General features: G+C 43.8%; 1 protein-coding gene across 1 annotated transcript in view; it reads left to right on the top strand.

Moving 5' to 3' along the window:
• Positions 1 to 24,384, top strand: part of STK3 (serine/threonine kinase 3) — a 450,433-nt gene that overhangs the window by 25,143 nt on the left and 400,906 nt on the right. The window contains exon 2 of the mRNA XM_082257854.1: positions 4,203 to 4,283. Within this exon, the coding sequence (XP_082113980.1) occupies positions 4,203 to 4,283 (81 nt within the window). The remainder of the gene's footprint in view (positions 1 to 4,202; positions 4,284 to 24,384) is intronic.

The raw sequence follows: 24,384 nt of genomic DNA, 5'->3' as shown, positions 1-24,384 counted from the left end.
CCCCGAAGTCGGAGCGACCTAATGTGAACGCGGCCTTATGGTTCTTTTTTTGTTTATTTAAATTTTATTTGGGTAGAGTGTTGCACGACCGCACAATTGTCAGTTAAAGCAACACAGTGGCGTATACCAAAAAATGGCCTGGTCATTAAGGGGATAAAACCTTACGGAGCTGAAATGGTTAATGTGTTTTTTTTTTTTTTTTATTTTCATAATTTCGGTCTTTTTTGTTTAGAAAAAAAATAAAAACCCCAGTTGTGAATAAATACCACCAACAGAAAGATCTACCTGAAAAAAAAGAATAAACATTTCATATGAGCACAGTGCACGATCATGCAATTGTCATTTAAAAAGTGACCGCACTGAAAATTGGCCTGGGCAGGAAGGGGGGTGAAAGTGCTTAGTAGGTAAGTGGTTAACATCTAAAACGACTTTCTTCTTCACATACCCGCACCTTCGTGAATTCTCTGTGCGTAAACCTGGGTCAAAGATACACATCAGGGCTACATAAGAGAAGAGAAGGGGTTTTGTCATTGAAAATAAAGTGTCGTTACTAAAAGACAAAAAACTGGATCCTAACTTTTTTAGCTGGTGCCTAGATTCAAAGCAAATTTGTCAATCCCTGGTTTAGAAACAGGAAATAAAAATGCCTTCTGGTTTTGCATTTTTGAAAGAAAAAAATGCTAAACACTCTGAAATTCACCAAAATGTGTGGAAAAACTGGTGTTTTTTTTCAAATCCCAGTGTGCAAATCCCAGCCTAATATTTTTTACACTGTAGCCTGCAAAGCCTTGCACCAGCGATCAGCAGATCATGGGTGCAATGCCAGGCTTCTTCAGACACTCAGTACAGCTGTCTGATTGTACCTCTATTCATGTAGACAGTTACTGAAGTGCAGTTAGATGTACTATGCGGGTGCTCATCAGTGCTCTTTTAGTTCAATGAAAACTACAAGCCGCCAGTCGCCGTGGCAGACTGGACCTGCAGTTCATTCCCAGATCTTTGTGAATGAATGACGCGGCTGTGCAGGTGGAGCTCCGCACAGCTGCCGTGTTTTTTAAATGTGACAGCGAACGAGGGGAGAGGAACCCCCTGCCCACTATGAGGGGGGTGTGGGGGACTGCTCCAATGTATTATGTCGCACCCTAAATACGTGTATAATATGTTACAAAAGGTGAACACACCCTTTATAGCCAGTTCACACTGGGGCAACTTGTCAGGCGACTTAGTCGCCTGACAAGTCGAGCTCCATTCAGTGCAATGGAACCGTTCTAATCAGATCGACTCAAGTCGCTCCGACTTAGAAAAAGGTTCCTGCACTATTTTGGGGAGACTTCAGAGCGGCTTGCATTGACTTCTATTAAAGAAGGGGTTTGCAAGCCATGCTGAAGTCATGCTGCAGGGGGTGGCTTCAGAGTCGAGCGGCTTTGAAGTCGCCCCAGTGTGAACCGGCTCTTTATGTAAGTGGGCGATACCTGGCTCTGAAGCAGTGGCTCTTGGCTTACTGACTGGGCAAAATATTTTGAGAATTCTGGATTTAAAATACATTTTCTACTGCCCTTAAATCTAACCTTTGTAATGAACGCTAGCCAACCACAGTGTGTACCTCCCACATCTTGAAGGGGGTGTGTTCGCAGCCAGATGTGGGGTAAATGAAGACCACTTTTACAGTAGGGACACAGGGTGTACTCACTCTATTCGTGGTTGCTTTTTGCTGAACATGATTGTCCCCTCTCCTCATTCCCCCACTGACCTGCACTTACACATTCAGGGGTATGAGAGATGATTACGGCCACACACACCTACACAGGTTGAACTGGATCGACAATTGTCTTTATTCAACCTCACCTACTATGTAACTATGAGGTATGGTGCCTCTTTGAATCAATACTTGACTTTAATTAGTTGAAGCTTCTCTAAAAAAATATAAAACTGAAAGGTGCTAGCACACTTCTTTCCTTCTATTCTGGTGTTCCCCCGGAGACTCCAAACCAAGAATATTTACAGATACAGCAGTATGGGTTCTTTGAATACACGTTTCACTGAGCACTTGATTGTGTTGTGCCATTTGGCTCACTGGAGCCAAGAACCGTATGATGTATCAGGAGCTGATGCGTTTCAGTACTTATCTGTTTGAAAGCAAACTCTTAAATTGGGGATGAACTAATGTTATAGCTCTAGTAAAAGGAGAGCTATGTTTATTCTGAGGTCTCACGCTTGTTTGTGCAGACATCTCATGATGTCTTCTCCACTTAACAATCATCGTTTTGTTCCTAGTTTGGGTCGAGTGCTGTTATACAGACAGTAATGACCTTCATTTTTTTGGCTTTATGCAAATTGTCTTCCATGTGTTTTCAGTAGTGATTGTTTCCTTTTCCATGTTGAGCAATGTTCTGTTTAATATAGAAAGCTTAGGATCAATAAAATTGAATGTACGAAATGTTTATTTAACAGATGGTTACCAACCTCTGTCTTACTTTGCTGACTTGTCAGACATTTCAACATTTTAAAAGCTTATCTCCAGTCTTACGTTTTATTAAATGTTAATGTACGTTGTGCCACCTAACTTCCCTTTCAGCATCTTGTTTTACTGAGGCCACAGGATTGTTTTCATGCTCCTCCCAAAGTCTAATTTTAAATTACAGAGATGAAATCTGTAAAGTTGACCTCAACAGTGGACGCCCCCCTCCTCAACCACCTGATCCTGAGCTGTCAAGGCTCCCGCAAGCCGTTCCACGGTCAATGTGACAGTGTTGACCAATTAGGTCTGGTCCGTGCTGGAAAGAAAGGAGAGAAAGCAGTGGGGTATTTTAAATCCCGGAACTGTTGGAGAGGCTTTCGGGAGCCTTGACAGCACAGAATCACTGGAGTTAGGTACAACAGATACCAGAGGACCTGGTAGGTCACCTTTCCAGATTTTCTGTAAAGGTGAACAAACACTTTTAAGTCAATAGAGTCGGTTTATATAAGCAATGCTTCTGTGTGCCCCAGCAGCCTGTCGGGTTTTCTACTTAAATAAAGATTGCTGTACTTTGCTGAGCCAGAGCTAGAAGGAAACTTTTGTGCTGTTTGGTAAGTCTAAGGCTGGCCATAGATGGATTGTGGCTGGATGGAGGAATCCTCCCCGCTTTGCTATTGTATTCTGAGAGCAGTGTATCCTTTGCTGTCAGAATACAGTGATTAGCATGGCAGCTGCTTAGAGAAATTTAAGGAAAATTTGCGCAGAAGGACACATACCTCAAAAATAACCTGATAGGGGCTTTCTACCCACCCGTTTAGGTGATTGAGTTCAGGTGTTTCCAGTGAAGAATACTGTTATTGGTACAGCCTACAAAGACATTTGAGATCCTTGTGCTTTCTTACCATGTAGTACCAGATTGAAAAAGGCCCTCTTCAGTTCCAGCATGACCAGGCAAGCAAAGCCAGCTCCATAAGGACATGGCTAAGTTTGGTGTGGAGGAACTCAGATGGTCTGAAAAGAGTCCTGACCTCAACCCTACTAAACACCTTTTGGGATGAATTGTGATGCCAAGGTCTTCTCCTCTATCATTAGTACTTGACCTCACTAATAATCTTTGAATGATTGGGCACTAATTTCCACAGATAAAAAAATCATCTAGTAAGCCTTCCTAAAAGAGCAGGGGCTGCTAAAACTACAAAGTGGGGCCAACTCAATAATAATGCTCATGGTCTGGTAATGAGATGTTCGAAAAGCTTCTATTGGTGTGATGGTTAAGTGGCCACAAACTTTTAGACATATATAGGGTATGGGTATACTGCGAATGTCCCTACATGTGAAATCTATTCTGTAGGCCAGGCTTTCTCAACCTTTTAAACGCAGAAAAACCCTTGAAATAACTTTCCAGTTTTCGGAAACACCTGCTAAAATTGACTAGATCTACAACTCATGATACACTAGTGCGATGGTCAATGGGCAGAATGCTCCTACACTTGTGAACATTGGGAAGAATTACCCCCTTACAGATGGCCAAAAAAAGATCAATGGTGTCACTGGGAACTTATCTGAGAGGCAGAAATTTCTTATTGCTCGAGGAACCCTTAACAACCTCTGGAGGAACCCTAGGGTACCATCTAACACTGCTGTAGGCCTGTGACCATCATTGCTGTGCTTTACCATACACTACTCTACATCCATCCCACATACACGTTGACCTCATGCCTGTGTGTTTCTTTTCTTTTATTAGCAAACTTAAAAAGCTGAGTGAAGACAGCTTGACGAAACAGCCAGAAGAGGTCTTTGATGTTTTAGAAAAGCTTGGCGAAGGGTAAGTGTAAAATGTAATATTCTTTTTATCACTTGTGTGAGGAACTATGGATGAAATGGGGGTCTCTAAAGTTTGCTTTAAAGTGTGACCGTAAAGTATTTTATTAGATGACTATAACGCTTACATTGAATAAGTTCAGGGAGATCTCTCTTCACTTTACATTCAGGAACCCTCCAATATTGGGAAATATTAAAAATGATCAATGCCAGAATTACTTTATAAAAACAGTCCGGCTTTTCATTTCACTTTTGTTATCCAGATTGGAATACCTACAAGAGATGGTGTGTGTGTAAATTTGATATGTTGATTTGGATTTTATTGTACACAATAGAGGTGGTTTCCGTTGGAGGAATTCATTTCCCTCTAGGTCTGTTTTTCTCTTTTATATCTTTATAATATTCTTTTGGTGAACGTCCCAGTCCTGGAATATATTTTTTTCTGTTAGAGGGGCTGTTCTTTAGCTTTATTGAACACCCGTTTTCAATTTCTTGGTGTATGGGAATCGATTGTTTTGCATGTTAGAAGAAATAATATAGTCAATCTTTTGTAAGCCTATTTTTTTAGTTTAATGTGTGGCAATGGTATCAGATCAAGTGTCTTTGTTTAATAACCATCATCCCAAGAGAAGTTGAAGCAAGCTGACAGATGTCAATACTTTCCTATTTCCTGTAATTCTTACAATTTGTAACCCTTCCTGTGCCATTACATGATCTCTACTACATGGGAGATATGAAGAGCCCCATTGGCACAGATCATTAGCCTTTAGCACCAGTGGTTTTCTGAGTTGAAGACTTGCACGGGAAGTTTGCCTTTTGCTTGTCTTCGTAACCTATGCATGCTGAAATCCATCTTTTTGTGTATTAGTTTGATGGAATTTAAAGCTGACTATACATCCTTCGATTTTCGAATGAATGAAAATTCTTTGTACATTCGATGGCTGGACAAATGTTGTTCAAAAGTACGGCAACATTTAGTTGGCTTTTAAAGTGGTTCTAAAGGCTGAAGGTTTTTATTTTTTTAGTTTTTTACCTTACAGCCCCAATCCTCCTCTGCTCAGATCCCCTGCCGGCGCTTCTGGGGCCCCCCTCCCCCGCCAAATGCACTGGTGAGTGCTCGCTCTTGAGCCGACCCTGTATGCCCATAAGACATACAGAGCACAGCTCGGCCCCGCCCTCCTGCTTCCTCCTCCCTTGCTGTGATTGACAGCAGCAGGAGCCCTCGAGTCTCAGCCAATAAGGAGAAAGTGACGTGGTAGAGCAGAGGCTCTCGTGCACAGTACTGGATCACGATCTGACTCAGGTAAGTATTAGGGATGATTGAGGAGGGAGCTGCACACTGAAGGTTTTTTTTAGCTTCATGCATTCAATGCATAAAGTGGGGGAAAAAAAACCTTAAAGCGGAGTTCCGGCCACAAAATCGACATAATCGATTTTGTGGCCATCCACTTGCTTTTCGTCATCTGAAAAGGAAATGGATAGTTACGATTTTTTTTTTTTTAACTTACCTTGTTATTGTAGAAAAATATACCCCCCTTTCTTCCACTTCCTCCCTCGGCGGCCGCGGCCCGCACCCTCACTTCCGGTTTGCAATGATTCCTGGGAGCTGAATGTCATCGCTCCCAGGAATCAATGCGACGGCACCGGCCCCGCTCTTCACTTCCGGTGCGGCGCCGCATTCCGTGCTAAACAGCTTCTGGGCATGCCCAGAAGCTGTGGAGGAATGCGGCGCTGCACCGGAAGTGACGAGCCGGGCCGGTGCCGTCGCATTGATTCCTGGGAGCGATGACATTGGATGGGGGAAGAGGACGCAGAAGAGGATCGCGCTGGGTTCAGCTGCCCACATCGGAGATGGCAACGCTGGAGAAGAAATTTTACAGGTAAGTATTACTTCTTGCAGGTAAGTACGACCCAGGACAGTACAGAGGCTAACCATTGTGGAATGTACTAGCCCTGACTGTCTCGGGGGTATTTTTATTGAAAATTTTTTTTCAAGGCCGGTGTTCCGTGAAAAAAACCTACCCGTGAGAAATGCCTTCCCTCGTCACTTCCAATGCCCCTACGTCAGCAGAGGGTATGAAATGTTCACGGTAGTGTGTTATACACTGCATCACCTCATTAAAATATCTGCGCTGCAATATGAGTCATCTCCGCTCCTACCCCTGTCACTTCCCTCATCTCGGCTAATAAATATAAAAGCGGATCACGGAGACGAGATCTCCGTCATTTACATTTCATGCACCCGCCGCTTTTATATTTACTAGCCAAGATCAGGGAAGTGACAGGGATAGGAGAGGAGATGACTCATGTTGCAGCCCAGCTGTTTTAATGTACCCACAGCAAATGTTAAGTTACACACACTACCGTGATAAATCCATACCATCCGAGCATGCGCAGTTGTCAGTTCCTCAGCTGTTCAGTGACGTATCCGGGGCTTTGAGCATGCGCACTGCTACGCTGCTCTGATGTTCCTGACAGGAAGTGACGAGGGTAGGTATTTCTCACGTGGGTAGGTTATTCTCACGGAACACCGAAACTCCGCTTTAAGCCTTCAGAAGCACTTTAATGCATTCTCTGCATTAAGGTAAAAAACCTTCTGTGTGCAAACCCCCCCTCCTTTATACTTGCCTGAGCCCGATCTCGATCCAGTGATGTGTAGTAGAGTAGGGGCTCTCTGTTCTCTCTCCCTCCATTGGCTTCTGCTGCTGTCAATCACAACCAGTGAGGAGGTAGCAGGGGTCAAGGCCAAGCTGCCCTGTGTTTGTCGAGCCCGTATGAGTGCCCCCGTAGCAAGCGGCTTGCTATGGTGGGCACTTGGCAGGGCAGGGGGCAAGAGGAGGATCAGGAAGGCTGCTCTGTGCAAGAAAGCATAACCAGATGGTTATTTAAATAAAAAAAGGTGCTCGCGGTCCCTCTAACATTTAATTTTGAAATGAATGTAATTTAACAAACCTAATGAACAAAAATCACATACGCTGTTAGGAATGTGTTTGTTTGAGAAATATTTTCCATCCTGTGGTCAAAAACAAATGTCAATCTGACCCTACTAATTATTCATAAAAATAATAATTTTGAGTGAAATTCTACAAATGTAATACTATTATTATTATTATACAGGATTTATATAGTGCCAACAGTTTGCGCAGCGCTTTACAACATGAGGGCATACAGTACAGTTACAATACAATTCAATAGAGGAGGAATCGGAGGGCACCAATCGTTAGAGCTTACAATCTATAGCCAGCTTTAGGGAAAAGATCTAATTTGTGTCACCTTTTTATTGACAATTTTTCTAAGTTGAATCCACAAAGAAGAGATCAGGCTGGTCAAAATATTTTAGTGGGGTTTGAAGTGTTTTTGATGTATGGAACGATATTTTATATTCATTCCTTTCATTAAAGCTCCGCTCTGGGCAAATAAAAAATTACCAGTGCCTGCACTGCAAGGATTAATTGCTCATTTATTACCAGGGGAACAAAAAAATTTGATTTACTTGCCTAATCCTCCACTCCTTCTCGCAGTTAGATTGGTGCCTGCAGCGTGTGCACCCCCATGCTCCAGCAGTCTAAGGTCCTAACATCATCAAGACCAGAGCAGGGTCCAAAGCCATGCACTGGGTGTGAGGATGCCGAGGGACAGTCCACCGCCTGATCATTGGCTGGGGGGAGCAGCACTGGCTGGGGGGAGCAGCAGATCACGTAGGTAAAACAACGCATACTAGCAGATTATGAAAAACTTAACTTTAAAATGAAGCACTCCAGCGGTGCGCTGTGATGCTAATAAAGGTTCCATCTTCACCCGGTCTACCTTTCCGGTTCACAGGCTGCGATCCTTTGAGTGGCTGAGCCGTGATGATGTCACTCCCACGCATGCTTGCTGGTGTCACTGTTTAAGGTACAGGGCTCTGAAGGAACAGCCACGGGTATGCCGTTCCTTCCAAGCGAATGCGGCTGCAGGGACACTGAATGACGGTGCACATTTAGGAGATATTCCTTGTACTCACATGTAAGCTTTACTATAAGCTTACCTGTAGATTGAAGTGTCCAGGGTGACTTTACTACCACTTTAAGTGCTTATGATAGTTACAGACATAAGGCCTTCATGTACCATTATGTGCGTATTCCAGATTCCAGCAGCAAGAATCTGCTTTTTTTACGGGGGGAATGACGGGTGTATGCGATCAGCTGTGATCATTCAGCCTGTACAGATCAATGATGGGTTGAGAGGAGCCACTTCTGTTTGCGCACCCAGAAGTTACCTGTGGTTAGGCATGGATGAGCGACTCTGGATGCATCTGTCTGCATACAGGGTTGGAGATCGGTCCCTAAGTGCAGGCAGCGGCTGTTTGTGTGGATACCTGCAAACAGGACAGTTTTCTTATGTCATTGCTTTGTACAGCCTGAGCAGGTGCAGCTGTTCGCATATACCTGTCATGGCAGCCACAGGAATCTGGTGTACGCATATATTCGCCCATGTGACGGGGCTCTGAGAATGTTTGCTATGGTCATATAGGGGAACAATTGTCTGTAGGCCCATCTAGAACTCTGGGTAGTATTCCCTAATGGAGCCTAGTTCACCAGATGGTGCTTTCTACCCTCCTTGTTAATAGCTTCAGACTTTAACATTAAAGCAGTAATAATCCTTTCATTTTTTTTTTTCTATTAAAATACCTAACATGTTCTACTTACGGGCTCTGTGCAGTGTCATTTGGACACAGCAACCTCAGTCCTCCTCTTCTCTGATCCCCGCCAGCGCTCCAGACCCCTCCTCTTTGGCAAGTGCCCCCATGAAAACCCGCTTCCCATGGGGCACCCATTCGTGCTCGCTCCCGAGCTGCCTTGTCTGTGTCTGTTGACACAGAACAGGTATATTGGCCCTGCTCCCTTGTCACATCATTTGATATAGGCTCCCACTGCTATCCATCTGCCCAATGAGGAGGGAGACGGTGGCGAGAGCCGCTGCTTGTGTGCACAAAGCTGGATCGAAACGGGCGCGCAGGTAAAAAAAAAAAAAAGGGGGGGGGGGAACTGGGGGGATGCTGCAGCACAGAAGGTTTTTACCTTTTTAGGCTCCGTTCACGTATTACACATCGCATAAAGAGAATAGCCTCAAGAGATGCATCACAGAGGGAATACCGGTATTTTTAATAAATACTTCATTATGTTTACAAAAAAATCCAAATAACACACTATAAAAAACTGGATCTACAAAACACCTCCACCAGTTTGATTAAAAAATGACAACATTGTTGACATAATTTCCTAATTGACAATGTTGTCATTTTTAAATCAAACTTGTGGAGGTGTTTTGTAGATACAGTTTTTAATAGTGCGGTGTTTGGAATTTTTTCAAAATATAATAAAACATTTATTAAAAATACCGGCGTTCCCTCTGTGATGCATCTCTTGAGGCTATCCTCTTTATGTGAGATTTATAATTATTTATGTGAGATGTATAGATGTATAATTAGGCTAGAGGTGAACACTCCCAATCTATATATTGTGAGTGATGGTTAGGCTTGGGTTGTATGAGAATAATTTCTCTCCCCGCCTTCATTAATGTGAGGTTGAGCTGAACCCCCTTTTTTTGTTCTTTATATATCCATCCACATATTTAACTTGCCGCGATTCTGCCCGCAATCCTGAATCATTGCAAATCGTGGGATGCCCCTGCAATTCCCGAGACTTGCAATGGCGCCCCAAACAGTGTGATTTTGCTGCTATTGTCACCCGATGAATCGCGGGATGCCTGTCGCCCAAAAGAAGTTCTTGTACTTTTTTTTTTGGACGACAGGCGTTCCTCGATTCTGTTTGCGTGATTTTACTGCAATTTGTCGGGCAACAATCTCACTAAAATCGCGCCACGTTTGGGCTGCCATAACAAGTCACAGGAATCGCACAGGCGTCCTGTGATTTGCAATGATTTGGGATCGCAGCGATTCTGCCCACGATCCGGGATGCCAATTTGTGAACGGAGCCTAATGCATAGAATGCATTAAGGTAGAAAACCTTAAAGGCTTGTACACACTATAAGAAAGCCGGGCGAACATTTTCGTCCAAAGAATTTTCTTACGATTTTCGTATAGGATGTACAGAACTTTCTACAGGAGATTCAGAATTTTCGTACGATTTTCATATAGTGTGTACAGAACTTTCTACAGAAGATTCAGAATTTTCGTACGAAAATTCTTGAAGGGACAAACTCAGAAATGTTTCTCGTACGGGAAAAAAACTAATGATTTTCGTTTTAATGTGTATCGTTTTCGTATTCTTTTTGTATAAGAAGAATCAGAAAAAGACTGCGCATGATCAGAAACAATAAACAACAAAAAAAGCCTTTGTCGTACAGGAATTTTCGTATGAATTTTCGAAATTCTTTAATCGGTTCCGATTTGCTGTAAAACAACGAGGAAGATCGAACAATCGTTTTCCCGATTTTTCTTATAGTGTGTACCCCACTTTAGGCTTTAGAACCACTTTAAGGCTGCATACACACCTAAAGCCTCGTACACATGAGCAGATTATCGGACGATCTTTCATTCATTTTTTGTTGCATGCTAGTCTCATATGGAAAGTGAAGAGGTTACTTTCATACGAATATTCCCGTACAACAGAATTCAACTTCAGAAGTGATGTCATGTGTTGAATTGCTTTGTATGTGTTCTTTTGTTTCCAAGCATGCCTAGTCTTGCTCTTACGATTTTTTTCCGATGAAAACTCTACTAATTAACCGCTTGCCGCCCGCCCGCCGTCATATGACGGCGGAGCGGAGCGACCATTATCCTGGGCCGCCGTCATATGACGGCGGCACTTTAAGCAGGGCAGGCGCGCGATCGCGTGCGCGCCGCCCTGCACTGCCGGTGTCGGGGTGTCCCCGGGACACCCCCCGTCACCGGCAGGGGGGAAACAGCCAATGGGCGTGGCTGTTTCCCACGTGATCGGCTGTGTTCCAATGACACAGCCGATCACAATGAAGGCGCCCACCAGATGACCGCGCATGCGCGATCGGGAGCGCGCAGCGCGGTCATGTCGGTGGCACTGTGTTCCGTAGGAACACAGCTGTCACCGGCGGTAGTAAACAGTCACTTGACAGTGACTGTTTACTATGTGATCGGCTGTGAATCCATTCACAGCCGATCACAAAATGTAAACAAAGAGCAGTAACTCACTGTTACTAGCTCTTCTCCCCTCATACAGTTTCCAGTATGAGGGGAGAAGAGCTAGAAATAGTGAGTTACTGCTCTGTGTACCTGCAAAAAGTAAAATCACACTAATAAATGTCCCCACACAGTCCTCAGCCCCCCCCAATGTCACCTGTCACCCAACAGTCACCTCATCAGTGCCCAGAAATTGACACCCATAAAGTTCACATGTGAGCGCAGCGATCGCGGGCAGAATCACTGCGATTCTGCCCGCGATCCGGAAATCATTGCAAATCGCGGGATGCCTGTGCGTTGCCCCTGATTTGCAATAGCACCCCAAACGCTGTGCGATGTTGCCGCCATTTCCGCCTGCCGAATCGCGGTAACATCGCGCAAACATCGCATGACGCCCAAAAAAGGTACAAGAGTTTTTATTTGGAGCGTCATGCGTTGTTTGCGCGATGTTACCGCGATTCGGCAGGCGGAAATCGCAGCAACATCGCACAGCATTTGGGGTGCTATTGCAAATCACGGGCAACACACAGGCGCCCCGCAATTTGCAATGATTTCTGGATCACGGGCAGAATCGCAGTGATTCTGCCCGCGATCGCTACGCTCACATGTGAACATAGCCTAAAGTTCACCGGTCACCAGAGACTGCCATCAGTACCGCCGTGCACCATCGCCGTCACCTGTCACCCATAGGCTTGTGACGGTATCAGATTTTCATGCTGCGATTAATTGATTAAGGTTTTGCCACGGTATACGGTATTATCACGGTATTCTATTATTAAATTTAAATTATTAAATTTCCACCTCACTTCAATTTCATTGCTGAATTTAGGGGCTTTGGTTCACTTATGCACATTATTATATAGTCAGTCAGTACAGACTCTGTGAACCAGGCCTAAAATAGGTCATCAAGCAGTGTCTGGCCTAACTGGTGATAACTGGTTCTGGCGCTCGGCTCCGATCCGATGGCCTGGTCATTAAGAGGGCAAATCCTTGTGGTCAAGAAGTGGTTAAACCTGAAGGAGGTGTTGTTTATAAATTACTTTACTATTGCTTTAGGCCTGGTTCACATGTATGCGGGTTGGTGGTTCACATTTGCACAGGCATAGCAGCCCATTGATTTGAATGGGCTGCTATGCCCTCATTTTCCGCAGAAAAAAGGTGCATGCAGCATTTTTTTAAAATTCAGTGGCCTTGAAATCCATCCTGCTTTTGCACCATGCGACTAACCTGCAGTTCCTGCTCTGGCAAGCTTTCTGCATTTTTTGTATACGTGGGCACGGCATTTAAAAATAAACAGTTTGCGTGTGCAGCAACGGCAGGTAAGTCGCATGGTGCAAAAGAAGGATGGATTTCATGGCCACTGCATTTTTTTAAATTCTGCATGCACCTTTTTTCAGCTGAAAACGCAGGCATAGCAGCTCAAGCCCATTCACATCAATGGGCTGCTATGCCTGTGCAAATGTGGGCCCCCAACCCGCATACATGTGAACCAGGCCTAAAGCAATAGTAAAGTCATTAATTGGTTAAACCTGCAGGAGGACCGGTGTTTTTATCTATTAATGACTTTACTATTGCTTTAGGCCTGGTTCACATGTATGCGGGTTGGGGGCCCACATTTGCACAGGCATAGCAGCCCATTGATGTGAATGGGCTTGAGCTGCTATGCCTGCGTTTTCAGCTGAAAAAAGGTGCATGCAGAATTTAAAAAAATGCAGTGGCCATGAAATCCATCCTTCTTTTGCACCATGCGACTTACCTGCCGTTGCTGCACACGCAAACTGTTTATTTTTAAATGCCGTGCCCACGTATACAAAAAATGCAGAAAGCTTGCCAGAGCAGGAACTGCAGGTTAGTCGCATGGTGCAAAAGCAGGATGGATTTCAAGGCCACTGAATTTAAAAAAAATGCTGCATGCACCTTTTTTCTGCGGAAAATGAGGGCATAGCAGCCCGTTCAAATCAATGGGCTGCTATGCCTGTGCAAATGTGGGCCGCCAACCCGCATACATGTGAACCGCCAACCCGCATACATGTGAACCACCAACCCGCATACATGTGAACCAGGCCTAAAGCAATAGTAAAGTCATTAATAGATAAAAACACCGGTCCTCCTGCAGGTTTAACCACTTCTGGATCGCAAGGATTTGCCCCTTTAAAGACCAGGCCATCGGATCAGAGCGCCAGGACCAGTCATCACCAGGTAGGCCAGACACTGCTTGATGGCTATATAATAATGTAATGTGGGCTGCTAGGCGTGTGTGTGTGTATATATATATTTATTAGAGCTGCACGATTCTGGCCAAAATGAGAATCACGATTTTTTAGCTTGGAATAAAGATCACGATTCTCTCACGATTCTCTGTGTAACAAAAAAAAAAAAAATTGGGATAACTTTACTGTTACGTTTTTTTTTTTTTTTTTATTCATTAAAGTCTAATCATTGCGTTTGAAAGACTGCTGCGCAAATACAGTGTGACATAAAATATTACAACAATCGCCATTTTATTCTGTAGGGTCTCTGCTAAAAAAATATATAAAATGTTTGGGGGTTCTAAGTACTTTTCTAGCAAAAAAAAAACTGATTTTAACTTGCAAACAGCAAGTGTCAGAAAAAGATCCAGTCTTTAAGAGGTTAAACTTCCTTTCTCCCTGGCAGAGGGAAGGAAAAGATACAAATGTAATCATTTTTGTTTATAGTTAGGAGACTTAATGCTGAAAGGTGTTAGCTGAGTGAGTGAATGAGTCATCCAGCTCACTGAAATGTATCAATTCACAAGTCAGGCAGACTTGACAGAGAAACTCGGTATTTTAAAAATGCCACAATAACAATACCGTGGCTATGCAATACCGCGATATATCGAATTACCGAAAACCGGCATATGTCTAGTCACCCATCAGTGACCATCGCCCGTCACCTGTCACCCATCAGTGACCATCGCCCGTCACCTGTCACCCCATCAATCACCGTCACCTGTCACCCCATCAGTCATCGTCACCTGTCACCCCATCAGTCATCGTCACCTGTCACCCCATCAGTCATCGTCACTTGACACCCCATCAGTGATCGTCACTTGTCACCCCATCAATCATCGTCATATGTCACCCCGTCAGTGACTGTCATCTGTCACCCCATCAATCATCGTCACCTGTCACCCCATCAATCATCGTCACCTCATCAATCATCGTCACCTGTCACCTCATCAATCATCGTCACCTGTCACCCCATCAGTCATCGTCACCTGTCACCCCATCAGTCATCGTCACCTGTCACCCCATCAGTCATCGTCACCTGTCACCCCGTCAGTCATCGTCACCTGTTTGCCATATACATGCAATCACTTACTGACCGCCTAACGACTATATGCGTCGGCCATTAAAAGCTAAATACTGGGGTTATGGCAGCAGATAGCCCCCATAACCCCGGTATTTTTTTGAAACGGCGGGCGGTCGGCTTTCAGATAAGGGTGGTCCCAGTGGCGGATTCACCGCGGAATTACCCTTACGGTGCAGGGGAAGAGGTGCCCCCCCCCCCCTCCTGCCGCGTCCCAGACGTTTTCCCAGCTTACCGGACCCGCCGGCAGCGGGGAAAACTATCCGGTCCCGGATCCTCAGAGACAGGAAATCGAGTGAAGGCAAGATGGCCCTCACTCAACTCTATGGTCTTGGAGGACCGGAGCTAAGTCAAAAGACGTTGCCTAGCAACCGGATTAAAGGGCCGCTTTTTTTTTTTGCTTTTTTTTTTTTCCTCTTTCAACAATTTTTTTTTTTTTTTTTCCTTTTTTAGTGTAGTTGTGAGGTGTGAGGTCTTTTTGACCCCAGATCTCACAATAAAGAGGACCTGTCATGCCTATTTCTATTACAAGGGATGTTTACATTCCTTGTAATAGGAATAAAAATGATCAAAACATTTTTTTTTTTTTAAACTGTGTAAAAATAAAAAAATAATAAATAAAATAAATAGGAAAAAAAAAAAAAAAAAAATTAAAGCGCCCTGTCCCCGTTAGCTCGCGCGCAGAAGCAAATGCATACGCAAGTCCCGCCCACATATGTAAACGGTGTTCAAATCATACATGTGAGGTATCGCCGCGATCGTTAGAGCGAGTGCAATAATTTGAGCCCTAGACCTCCTCTGTAACTCTAAGCTAGTAACCTGCAGAAATTTTTAAAATGTTGCCTATGGGGATTTTTAAGTACCAATGTTTGGCGCCATTCTGTGAGCATGCGCAATTTTGAAGCATGACATGTTGGGTATCTAATTACTCAGCGTAACATTATCTTTCACATTATGGAAAAAAATTGGGCTAAATTTACTGTTTTCTTATTTTTTAGTTAAAAAAAGTGAATTTTATTCAAAAAAATCGCATTTGGAAGACTGCTGCGCAAATATGGTGTGATAAAAAATATTGCAACGATCTCCATTTTATTCTCTAGGGTCTCTGCTAAAAAAAAATATATAATGTTTGGGGGTTCAAAGTAGTTTTCTAGCAAAAAAAATTATTTTAGCTTGTAAACACCAAGTGTCAAAAATAGGCCCAGTCTTAAAGTGGATAAATGGACAACTTTGTGTAAAGCGCTACTTGGATGTTAGGCCTATGTATGTGGCCAGGCTGTGAAAAAGTGTTACACATGTGGTATCGCCATACTCAGGAGGAATAGCAGAATGTATTTTGGGGTGCAAGTTTTGCTATGTACATGCGATGTGTTAGAAATATTGCATAAATGGACAGCTTTGTGTAAAAAAAATGTGTTTTCATTTTCTTTCCACATTTTCCAAAAACTTGTGGAAAAAAATGACATATTCAAAAGACTCATTATGCCTCAAAAATTATACGTTGGGCTGTTTGCTTTCCAAAATGGGGTCATTTTATGGGGGTTTCCATTGTCCTGGTGCTCCAGGGCCTTCAAAAGTGCGATAGGTTGTCAGGAAATTATATGTGTAATTTGTGCTCCTAGAATGCCGGACGCTGCTACTCGGATGTTAGGCCTCTGTATGTGGCCAGGCTGTGAAAAAGTCTCACACATGTGGTATCGCCATACTCAGGAGGAGTAGTAGAATGTGTTTTGGGGTGTAGTTGCAAGTATACATGTGCTGTGTGAGAGAAATAACCTGTTAATACGGCAATTTGTAAAAAATAAAAAATAAAAAAAAATAAATCTTCATTTTGCAAAGCATTGTGGGAAAAAATTACAACTTCAAAAAAACTCATCATGCCCCTTATTAAATACCTTGGAATGTCTACTTTCCAAAAAGGGATCATTTGGGGGGTATTTGTACTTTCTTGACCTTTTAGTGTCTCAAGAAATGAGATCGGCCTTCAGTACATCAGGTGTGATCAAGTGTGATCAATTTTCAATGAATAGCACCATAACTTGTGGACTCTATAACTTTCACAAAGACCAAATAATATACACTTATTTGTTTTTTTTTTACCAAAGATAAGTAGCAGTATAAATTTTGGCCAAAATTTGTGAAGAAAAATGACTAATTTGCAAAATTTTATGACAGAAACAAAGAAAAATGCGTTTTTTTCACAATATTTTCAGTCTTTTTTTATTTATAGCACAAAAAATAAAAAACCCAGTATTGATCAAATACCATCAAAAGAAAGCTCTATTTGTGTGAAAAAAAGGACACAATTTTTGTATGGGTACAGTGTTGCATGACTGAGTAATTCTCAGTCAAAGTGTGAGAGCGCTGAAAGCTGAAAATCGGTCTGGGCAGGAAGGGGGTGAAAGTGCACTGTAGGCAAGTGGTTAAAGGAAAATCGGACGTTGTGTTGATGTACGATAACAATTTTATAGCCTGCAAATCCAGTTTTTGTTGTCCGAAAATTCAGAATCGGCTATCGAAAGCACCATACTAACCATCCGAAAAACGGCAGATCTTTCGTCGGACAACATTTTACTTCTGATTTTCGTATCGTGTGTACGGGCCTTTAGGGTACTGAAACCACGGGCAGAAGCATATGTTTCTGCCCACTTTTTTGGAAATTTCCTAAAATAAGCAACACGCTTAGACTCCGTTCACACTTTGTCGGATCTGACTTCGGGGCGACCTGTGAAGTCACGTGCAGCGCGACTTGCATGGACTTAATAAAATGAATGTCTATGCAAGTCGCTTCAGGTCGCCCCGAAGTAGTACAGGACCGTTTTTCTAAGTCGGAGCGACTTGTGTCGCTCCTATTAGAACCGTTCCTGTACTACACTATGGGACGCGACAGACCGCGACTTGTCAGGCTGACCAAGTCACGATCCAAGTCGGATCAGTGTGAATGGGCTGTTATGGTGCTTTTATTCTTAATGACACCCCAAACGTGGGCAGAAGTCCCGTTTTTTGTGGTGTGAAAAACATGAAATGCAAAATGCGCTTGGCTCAGTGCTAAAAAAGGTATTTGAGCTACTTTGGTGCATTTTTTCACAGGTAAGACAGCCTATTCACTTCGCCTATTCACACGAAAAGAGCAGCAAAAAAGTGACGCAATGCTCAGGTGTGAGTGGCGCCTAAACCTAGAAGAATATCCTTCTTTATATCAAACATTAACCACATTGTTAGATCTCTGGTAAGAGCGTCCTGGCCCTGAGCAGCAGCGGTCTTTACTTCCCCGAGAAGTGGGATCGCTATTCATAGCAGCGGAAGTCGCTTTGCTCCCTGTGCACAGAGAACGGCTGTTTGTAGTTTCCTGTTGCAGAACAGTAGCAGCCTTTCCCAATGACCTCTGTCTGTAGAAGCAGCTTTTCTCTTTATTTATGTTTTTTCTCTTTGGGCCTCTTTTTCCTTCATTGTGGTTTTATAAAGGGAAGCAATCTCTCATGAATGTGCTGCTTTCTGAACAAGGATCAGGTTCTTGGAATTCAGGAATGTTCTGTTTTTGGGCCATTATTGATGAAGTGGGGTCTGAAGGAATATGTTAGCACTGGTCTGCATTAGGCCCCTAATGGATTATTTTACCTACAAGTGATATTGTAATTATTGGCTGAACTTGGAGTGTGGAATTAGCTACTGTATTTTTTTCCCAGTCATGAAATCTCCCTGCAGCCTAAAGTACTTCAGGTTGTCCTATAAAACGTGGCTTGGTGGAGGTAGGGCTTAGAATGTGGAACTAACGCCACAGATTTTCCTAAAAGAAAGCTCAGGCTAGAAATGTTGAAAAAAAAAAGTTAATAAATCCTTAAAGTGTTACTAAACCCACAACCCATAAAATCAGTCTGTAAATGCAGTAAGGGCTCTTTCACACGGAGCGGACCGCATTGCGATCCGCTCCGGCACTTTTTTTTTTTCACGGAGCGGATGACACTTGTGTCATCCGCTCCATATGTCCGCATATCATCCCATCCGTTTGCAGATGATATACGGACATGATGTAAGTCTATGGGCATTGCGGATGTCAGCGGATGACACCGCTGACATCTGATTTTCCTTCCTTTCCGTTTTTTGAACGGAGGAAAAATAGGGTTCTGTTCCGTTCCAAAAAACGGAACAGAACTGAAAGGAGGAAAATGGGATGTCAGCGGATGGTATTCCGCTGACATCCGCAATGCCATTGACTTACATTATGTCCGTAAATCATCCGCAAAAAAATAGGATGATTTGCGGACATACGGAGCGCCCGTGTGAAAGGGCCCGAAGGTATGCTTGTTATACTCACTGTGGAACCTAAGGGGTTAATCCTCTGCATTGTGTAAAAAGGCTGTTTGATCCTCCCCATCTTCCACTGTCCCCAAATCCATCTGCTGATAGAACAGAGCATTTGGAGTCCCTTTACACATGCTCAGTTGTGTGTGTATTGCTAGCATGTTTTTTTTTTTTTTTCTTGGGAGGGTGCATGTGATCAGCATAGGGCCAATCAGCACTGTTCAGACAGAGGGGTCCTTCAGCTTCATTAGACAGCCAGAGTAGAATGAAAACTCTTCCCCCCCCGCTGAGCAAAACGGAGGCCGCCGGGCGGAAAGCCCGTGTAAAAGGACTGTCCTATCAAAGTGAAAGGGCAAACCTCCATGTAATGTGTTGTCAATCCACACACACAAAAAGCTTAAAATGCACATACATGTGAAAGGAGTTCTAATGTCTTCTGCCTATTAAACACCTGCATGTGACATGAAAGATCCGCCGTGGTAAATGTTACTTGTGTTTCCAGCAGCTTCAATAGAAAAATAAACTTTTAGACCCCATGCACACAGGGCGTTTTTTTGCAGCTACAGAATGCCCATCCATGTTATTCTATGGCCTCATGCACACATAGAGCTTTTAGGATCTCCAAGTGGCATAGGCGTTTAATAGCTGCAGGACCCCAGGACCAGTGCGTTCTAGAGCTGCAGCATTAAGCCACGTTATACGTTTTTTTTTCCTTCCATTCAAAATCAATGGTTCCCTATGGGAGCCTATTGATTTGCATGGTAGGCGCATCGCAAGTCGGATCAGGATGATCCGACTTGCGGTGCAACTTGCGCTGTGAGAATCTTGAGGGGGAACTCCACGCCAGAATGGGAAAAAAACTGTGTGGGGTTCCCCCCAGGTTCCAAACCAGGCCCTTCGGGTCTGGTATGGAATTTGAAAAAACGGCGTGGGGTACCCCCCAAAATCCATACCAAACCCTTATCCGAGCATGCAGGCCAGGAAAGGGGAGGGGACAAGCGAGTGGCCCCACCCCCCCTGGACCATACCGGGCCACACGCCCTCAACATGGGGGGTGTGGGTGCTTTGGGGCAGGGGGGCTCTGCACCCCCCCACCCCACAGCACCTTGCCCCCATGTTGATGAGGACAAGGGCCTCTTCCCGACAACCCTGGCCAGTGGTTGTGGGGGTCTACGGGCAGGGGGCTCATCGAAATCTGGAAGCTCCCTTTAACAAGGGGGCCCCCCAGATCCCAGACCTCCTCCCTATGTAAATGGGTATGGGGTTCATTGTACCCGTACCCATTCACCCCATAAAAGGCAGTGTATGTAAATAATGACAGGAGACGTTTTTGAAAAGTTTATTAAAAATCTTCTCTCCGCTCTTCTGGTCTTCTGCCCTCCGCTCTTCTGAACCCCCATGTTGAGGGCGTGTGGCCTGGTATAATCCAGGGGGGGTGGGGCCTCTAGCTCGTCCCCTCCCCTTTCCTGGCCTGCCGGGCTGCATGCTCGGATAAGGGTTTGGTATGGATTTTGGGGGGGACCCAACACCGTCTTTTCGGCGTGGGGCTACCCTCAAATTCCATACCATACCCCCACACAGTTTTTTCCCATTTTGGCATGGAGTTCCCCCCTCAAGATTCTCACAGCGCAAGTCGCACTGCAAGTCGGATCATCCTGATCCAACTTGCGATGCACCTTCCATTCAAATCAATAGGCTCCCATAGGGAACCATTGATTTTGAATGGAGGCAGAAAAAACGCTGCTAAAAGCTACGTGGCCAAATGTGCAATAACGCCAATGGAAAAAGCTACTGAAAGCACCTTTTTACAGCTGCTTTTCCTGGCGTTAGAAGTGGCCTTACAGCGTTCTGTCTGGCGTAGTTCTGTGCCAAGGAGACACAGGTACAGCATACAGCCAGCAGCCTGTAGAATCGAGCGCTGAAATATGGAGCAAATGTATGCCAATATATGCACATCTGATTGGTGCTTGTGTGCAGGGAGGTATGCACTGCCTCGAGTGCAGGCGGTCTGTGTTAGGGGCAGAATATGTGTCCCTGTATGCAAGTACTGCTTGGATTTGCATATACCCAACATACAGCCATTACATATTCAGTTTAACAGGCTTCTGGCAATGGGTTACATGTTGCATTTATACTTCCTAGGCAGTGAAATACACCCGAATTCTCTGACTACGGCTCTCCTGCAATCGTGTGCATTTACACTGGCAAAGCTGCCTATCGTTGTGAATATCTCCTAAATAGGGACCTGCCAGATAGAGAGCCTGTTCTCCCAGGTTGCTCAAGAATCACTCATATCTGGTTAAGATTATATCAAAATACCAGTACCTTCTTACAAATACAGGAAACAAGAATATTCTGAGACAGGAAAAAAAAAAAGATAAACATGTGTATATGTGTGTGTGTGTGTATATATATATATATATATATATATATATATATATATATATATATATATATATATATATATATATATGTATATGTGTGTGTGTATGTATGTGTGTATATATATATATATATATATATATATATATATATATATATATATATATATATATATATATGGATAGATAGAGATATATATCTCTATCTATCTCTATCATAGTTTTTTTTCTTTTTAAGACAAACGTGTTTTTTAACTAGTTCAGCATTTTAAACGTACGTAGGTTAAAATCAGCTGCAGCCGTGAGCATGTTTCTGTTTTGCGCAGCAAAACTCTCAACGTTTGTGTACAAGTGATCTGGGCGGCTGTAGAGGATGGACAGTAGGTAGTACTGAAGGTTACCTGAACATTTATACTTTACCCAGAACTCCTAGCACTAAGCAGCACATACCATGTCCTCAATACCAATGTTTCCAACCACCAGGCCATAGGCCACTTCTGGACAGCAGCCTCCCCTCTCCCAGGTCACCAGCCAGCTGCAGATCCCTTAACCTCTCAGCCTCCATATGACCCCTAACTTCCCATAGTGGCGCCCAGCCTCCCCCTGTACCCCCTGGGCTGATGCAAAGCCTCCATCCCTCCTTAGCACCTCTAACTTCCAACAGTGTCCCACAGTGCCAGTTACCCCCTACAGGGCCATCAAGTCTGCTGCAGAGTCCTCTAACCCACTTCACAACCCCCATCAGGCACTCCACAGTGACAGCAAGCCCCCCATCCAGAGCCTTTCAGCATTTCATTGCAGGTTTTGCATTCCCATACTTCAGGGCTCTACAAATCCCATGCACCAGGTCACCATGGCGACTAGAAATTGCATCCTGGTCCCTGGGTTCACATCTATGTGTACTGAAATCGCAATCATTCCCGTTTCTGTGTGATTTCAGTACAGGTGCGTCTTTCTTTCTTTCTTTCTTTCTTTCTTTCTTTCTTTCTTTCTTTCTTTCTTTCTTTCTTTCTTTCTTTCTTTCTTTCTTTCTTTCTTTCTTTCTTTCTTTCTTTCTTTCTTTCTTTCTTTCTTTCTTTCTTTCTTTCTTTCATTTTTTCTTTCGTTCTTTCATTTTTTCTTTCTTTCTTTCTTTTTCTTTCTTTTTCTTTCTTTCTTTCTTTCCTCCTTCCTTCCTTCCTTCCTTCCTTCCTTCCTTCCTTCCTTCCTTCCTTCCTTCCTTCCTTCCTTCCTTCCTTCCTTCCTTCCTTCCTTCCTTCCTTCCTTCCTTCCTTCCTTCCTTCCTTCCTTCCTTCCCTCCCTAAACTCCTGTTAATAGCAATCCCATGTGAACACTTACCTCACATACATACTTACTGGAACTTGCCACTACAAACTCACGCAGGACCCTTTTCGTGATGGCACTCAAAGCACAATGTGTGTGGATCGCATCTGTGTGAACCACCTCAATAGGAACACATAAGATTTAGCCTGTCATGCAAATTTGTTCGTTTGAAAACGTATCCAGAATTGCATACATCTGAGCCAGGTTGGCTCCATTCACAGCTAGGTGTTTTGGGATCGGAGCATAATCACAATTTAGATGCCATTGAAAATAATGAAACCTGAATCTGCGTTTTGAGATTGTGGGCAGAATTGTAGGGATTCTGTCGCAATCCCGAAATGCCTAGGTGTGAACGGGGCTTAACGGAGCGGAGTTTACCCCTAGAACAGCTGTTTATTGTCACTCTTTCTGGTCCGGTCTGGGGAGTTTTATGTAAAATCTTCAAGCCTAAAATTATTATTTTTTTTAAACCAGTGCACAAAAACCTCAAAAACAGCTCTGGCAGCGAAAGGGTTAAAGTTCACCTTTGGGAACATGTTATATGTTCTTTCTGTTAGCTTTGTTGGTAACTCTTTCCAGCCAGCCTATAACCCCGATGCAACGGTTATTGGTTGGCTGCTCTCCTTTAAGTAAGTTGGGGTTTAGGGGGCACAAATTACTTGCTTTGCCCTGGGCTCTGACAACCCACGCAATGCTAAAATAACTGGCTTCTTATGTTTTTGCCTGGCTCCTAGATTCATAGCAAATTTGTCAAGCCCTGACATTTGTTATTGTTGGGCCTGAAATTTTGGACTAATTTATTGGGTCTTGGTCTCCAAGGTTGAGAACCACTGTACTGTACAACACATTGTGCTGTATGCAAGCTGAACAAGAGAAATTGAACTGTGTAAAGCCTAGTACACACGCAACAATTATCGGCCGACCGATCGTCCGTCTTTTGTCCAGGGTGGTGTTGTGTTGGTTGGAATGTGCCCAGACTGCACATGAATTTTCTCGCCCGACAAAATTCTACTTCAGAAGTGATGTCATGTGTTGGATTGCTTTCTTTGTGTTCTTTCTTCTCTGACCATGCCCAGACTTGCTCATTAGATTTTTCCCTGTGGAAATCTGTACTGACTGCATGAAAATCGGCCGTGTTTTGACGGCGGACAAAAATTTTATAGCCTGCACACCAGATTTTTTTCGGCCGAAAAGTCGGAGTCGGTTGTCGGAAGCATCATACTAACAAGCCGAAAATCGGCAGATCGGTCGTCGGACGAAAATTCCCTGCCGAATTTCGACGCGCGTGTACGAGACTTAAGGCTAGCTTCAGACTCCATGGCTAGTTGACTCTTTTCCTGAATAGGCAAAATGACAGAGTCTCTTTAACAAGGACGAAAATCAAGTGTGAAGGGAGTCTAATGAATAGTGACACACAGAGGCAATGTAATAACAGATGTTCCATCCTCTGAGATCTGCATCACAATGCAACGGCAACCAAAAGCTAATAATGCAGACAAAACGAGACAACAAAGCCAGATGTGTCTTGTATCAAAGTAAAAACCTTTGATAAAGAGCCACCGAGGCAGATGTTTGAGAGGGAAGAGAACAATGCCGGTGAGACTAGATTCTG

Source organism: Pelophylax lessonae (genome assembly GCF_965119305.1).
Source record: "Pelophylax lessonae genome assembly, chromosome: 5".
Taxonomy (NCBI): Eukaryota; Metazoa; Chordata; class Amphibia; order Anura; family Ranidae; genus Pelophylax; species Pelophylax lessonae.
Note: the sequence above shows the minus strand (reverse complement) of the source record. Positions and strands in the feature narration are given on the sequence as shown.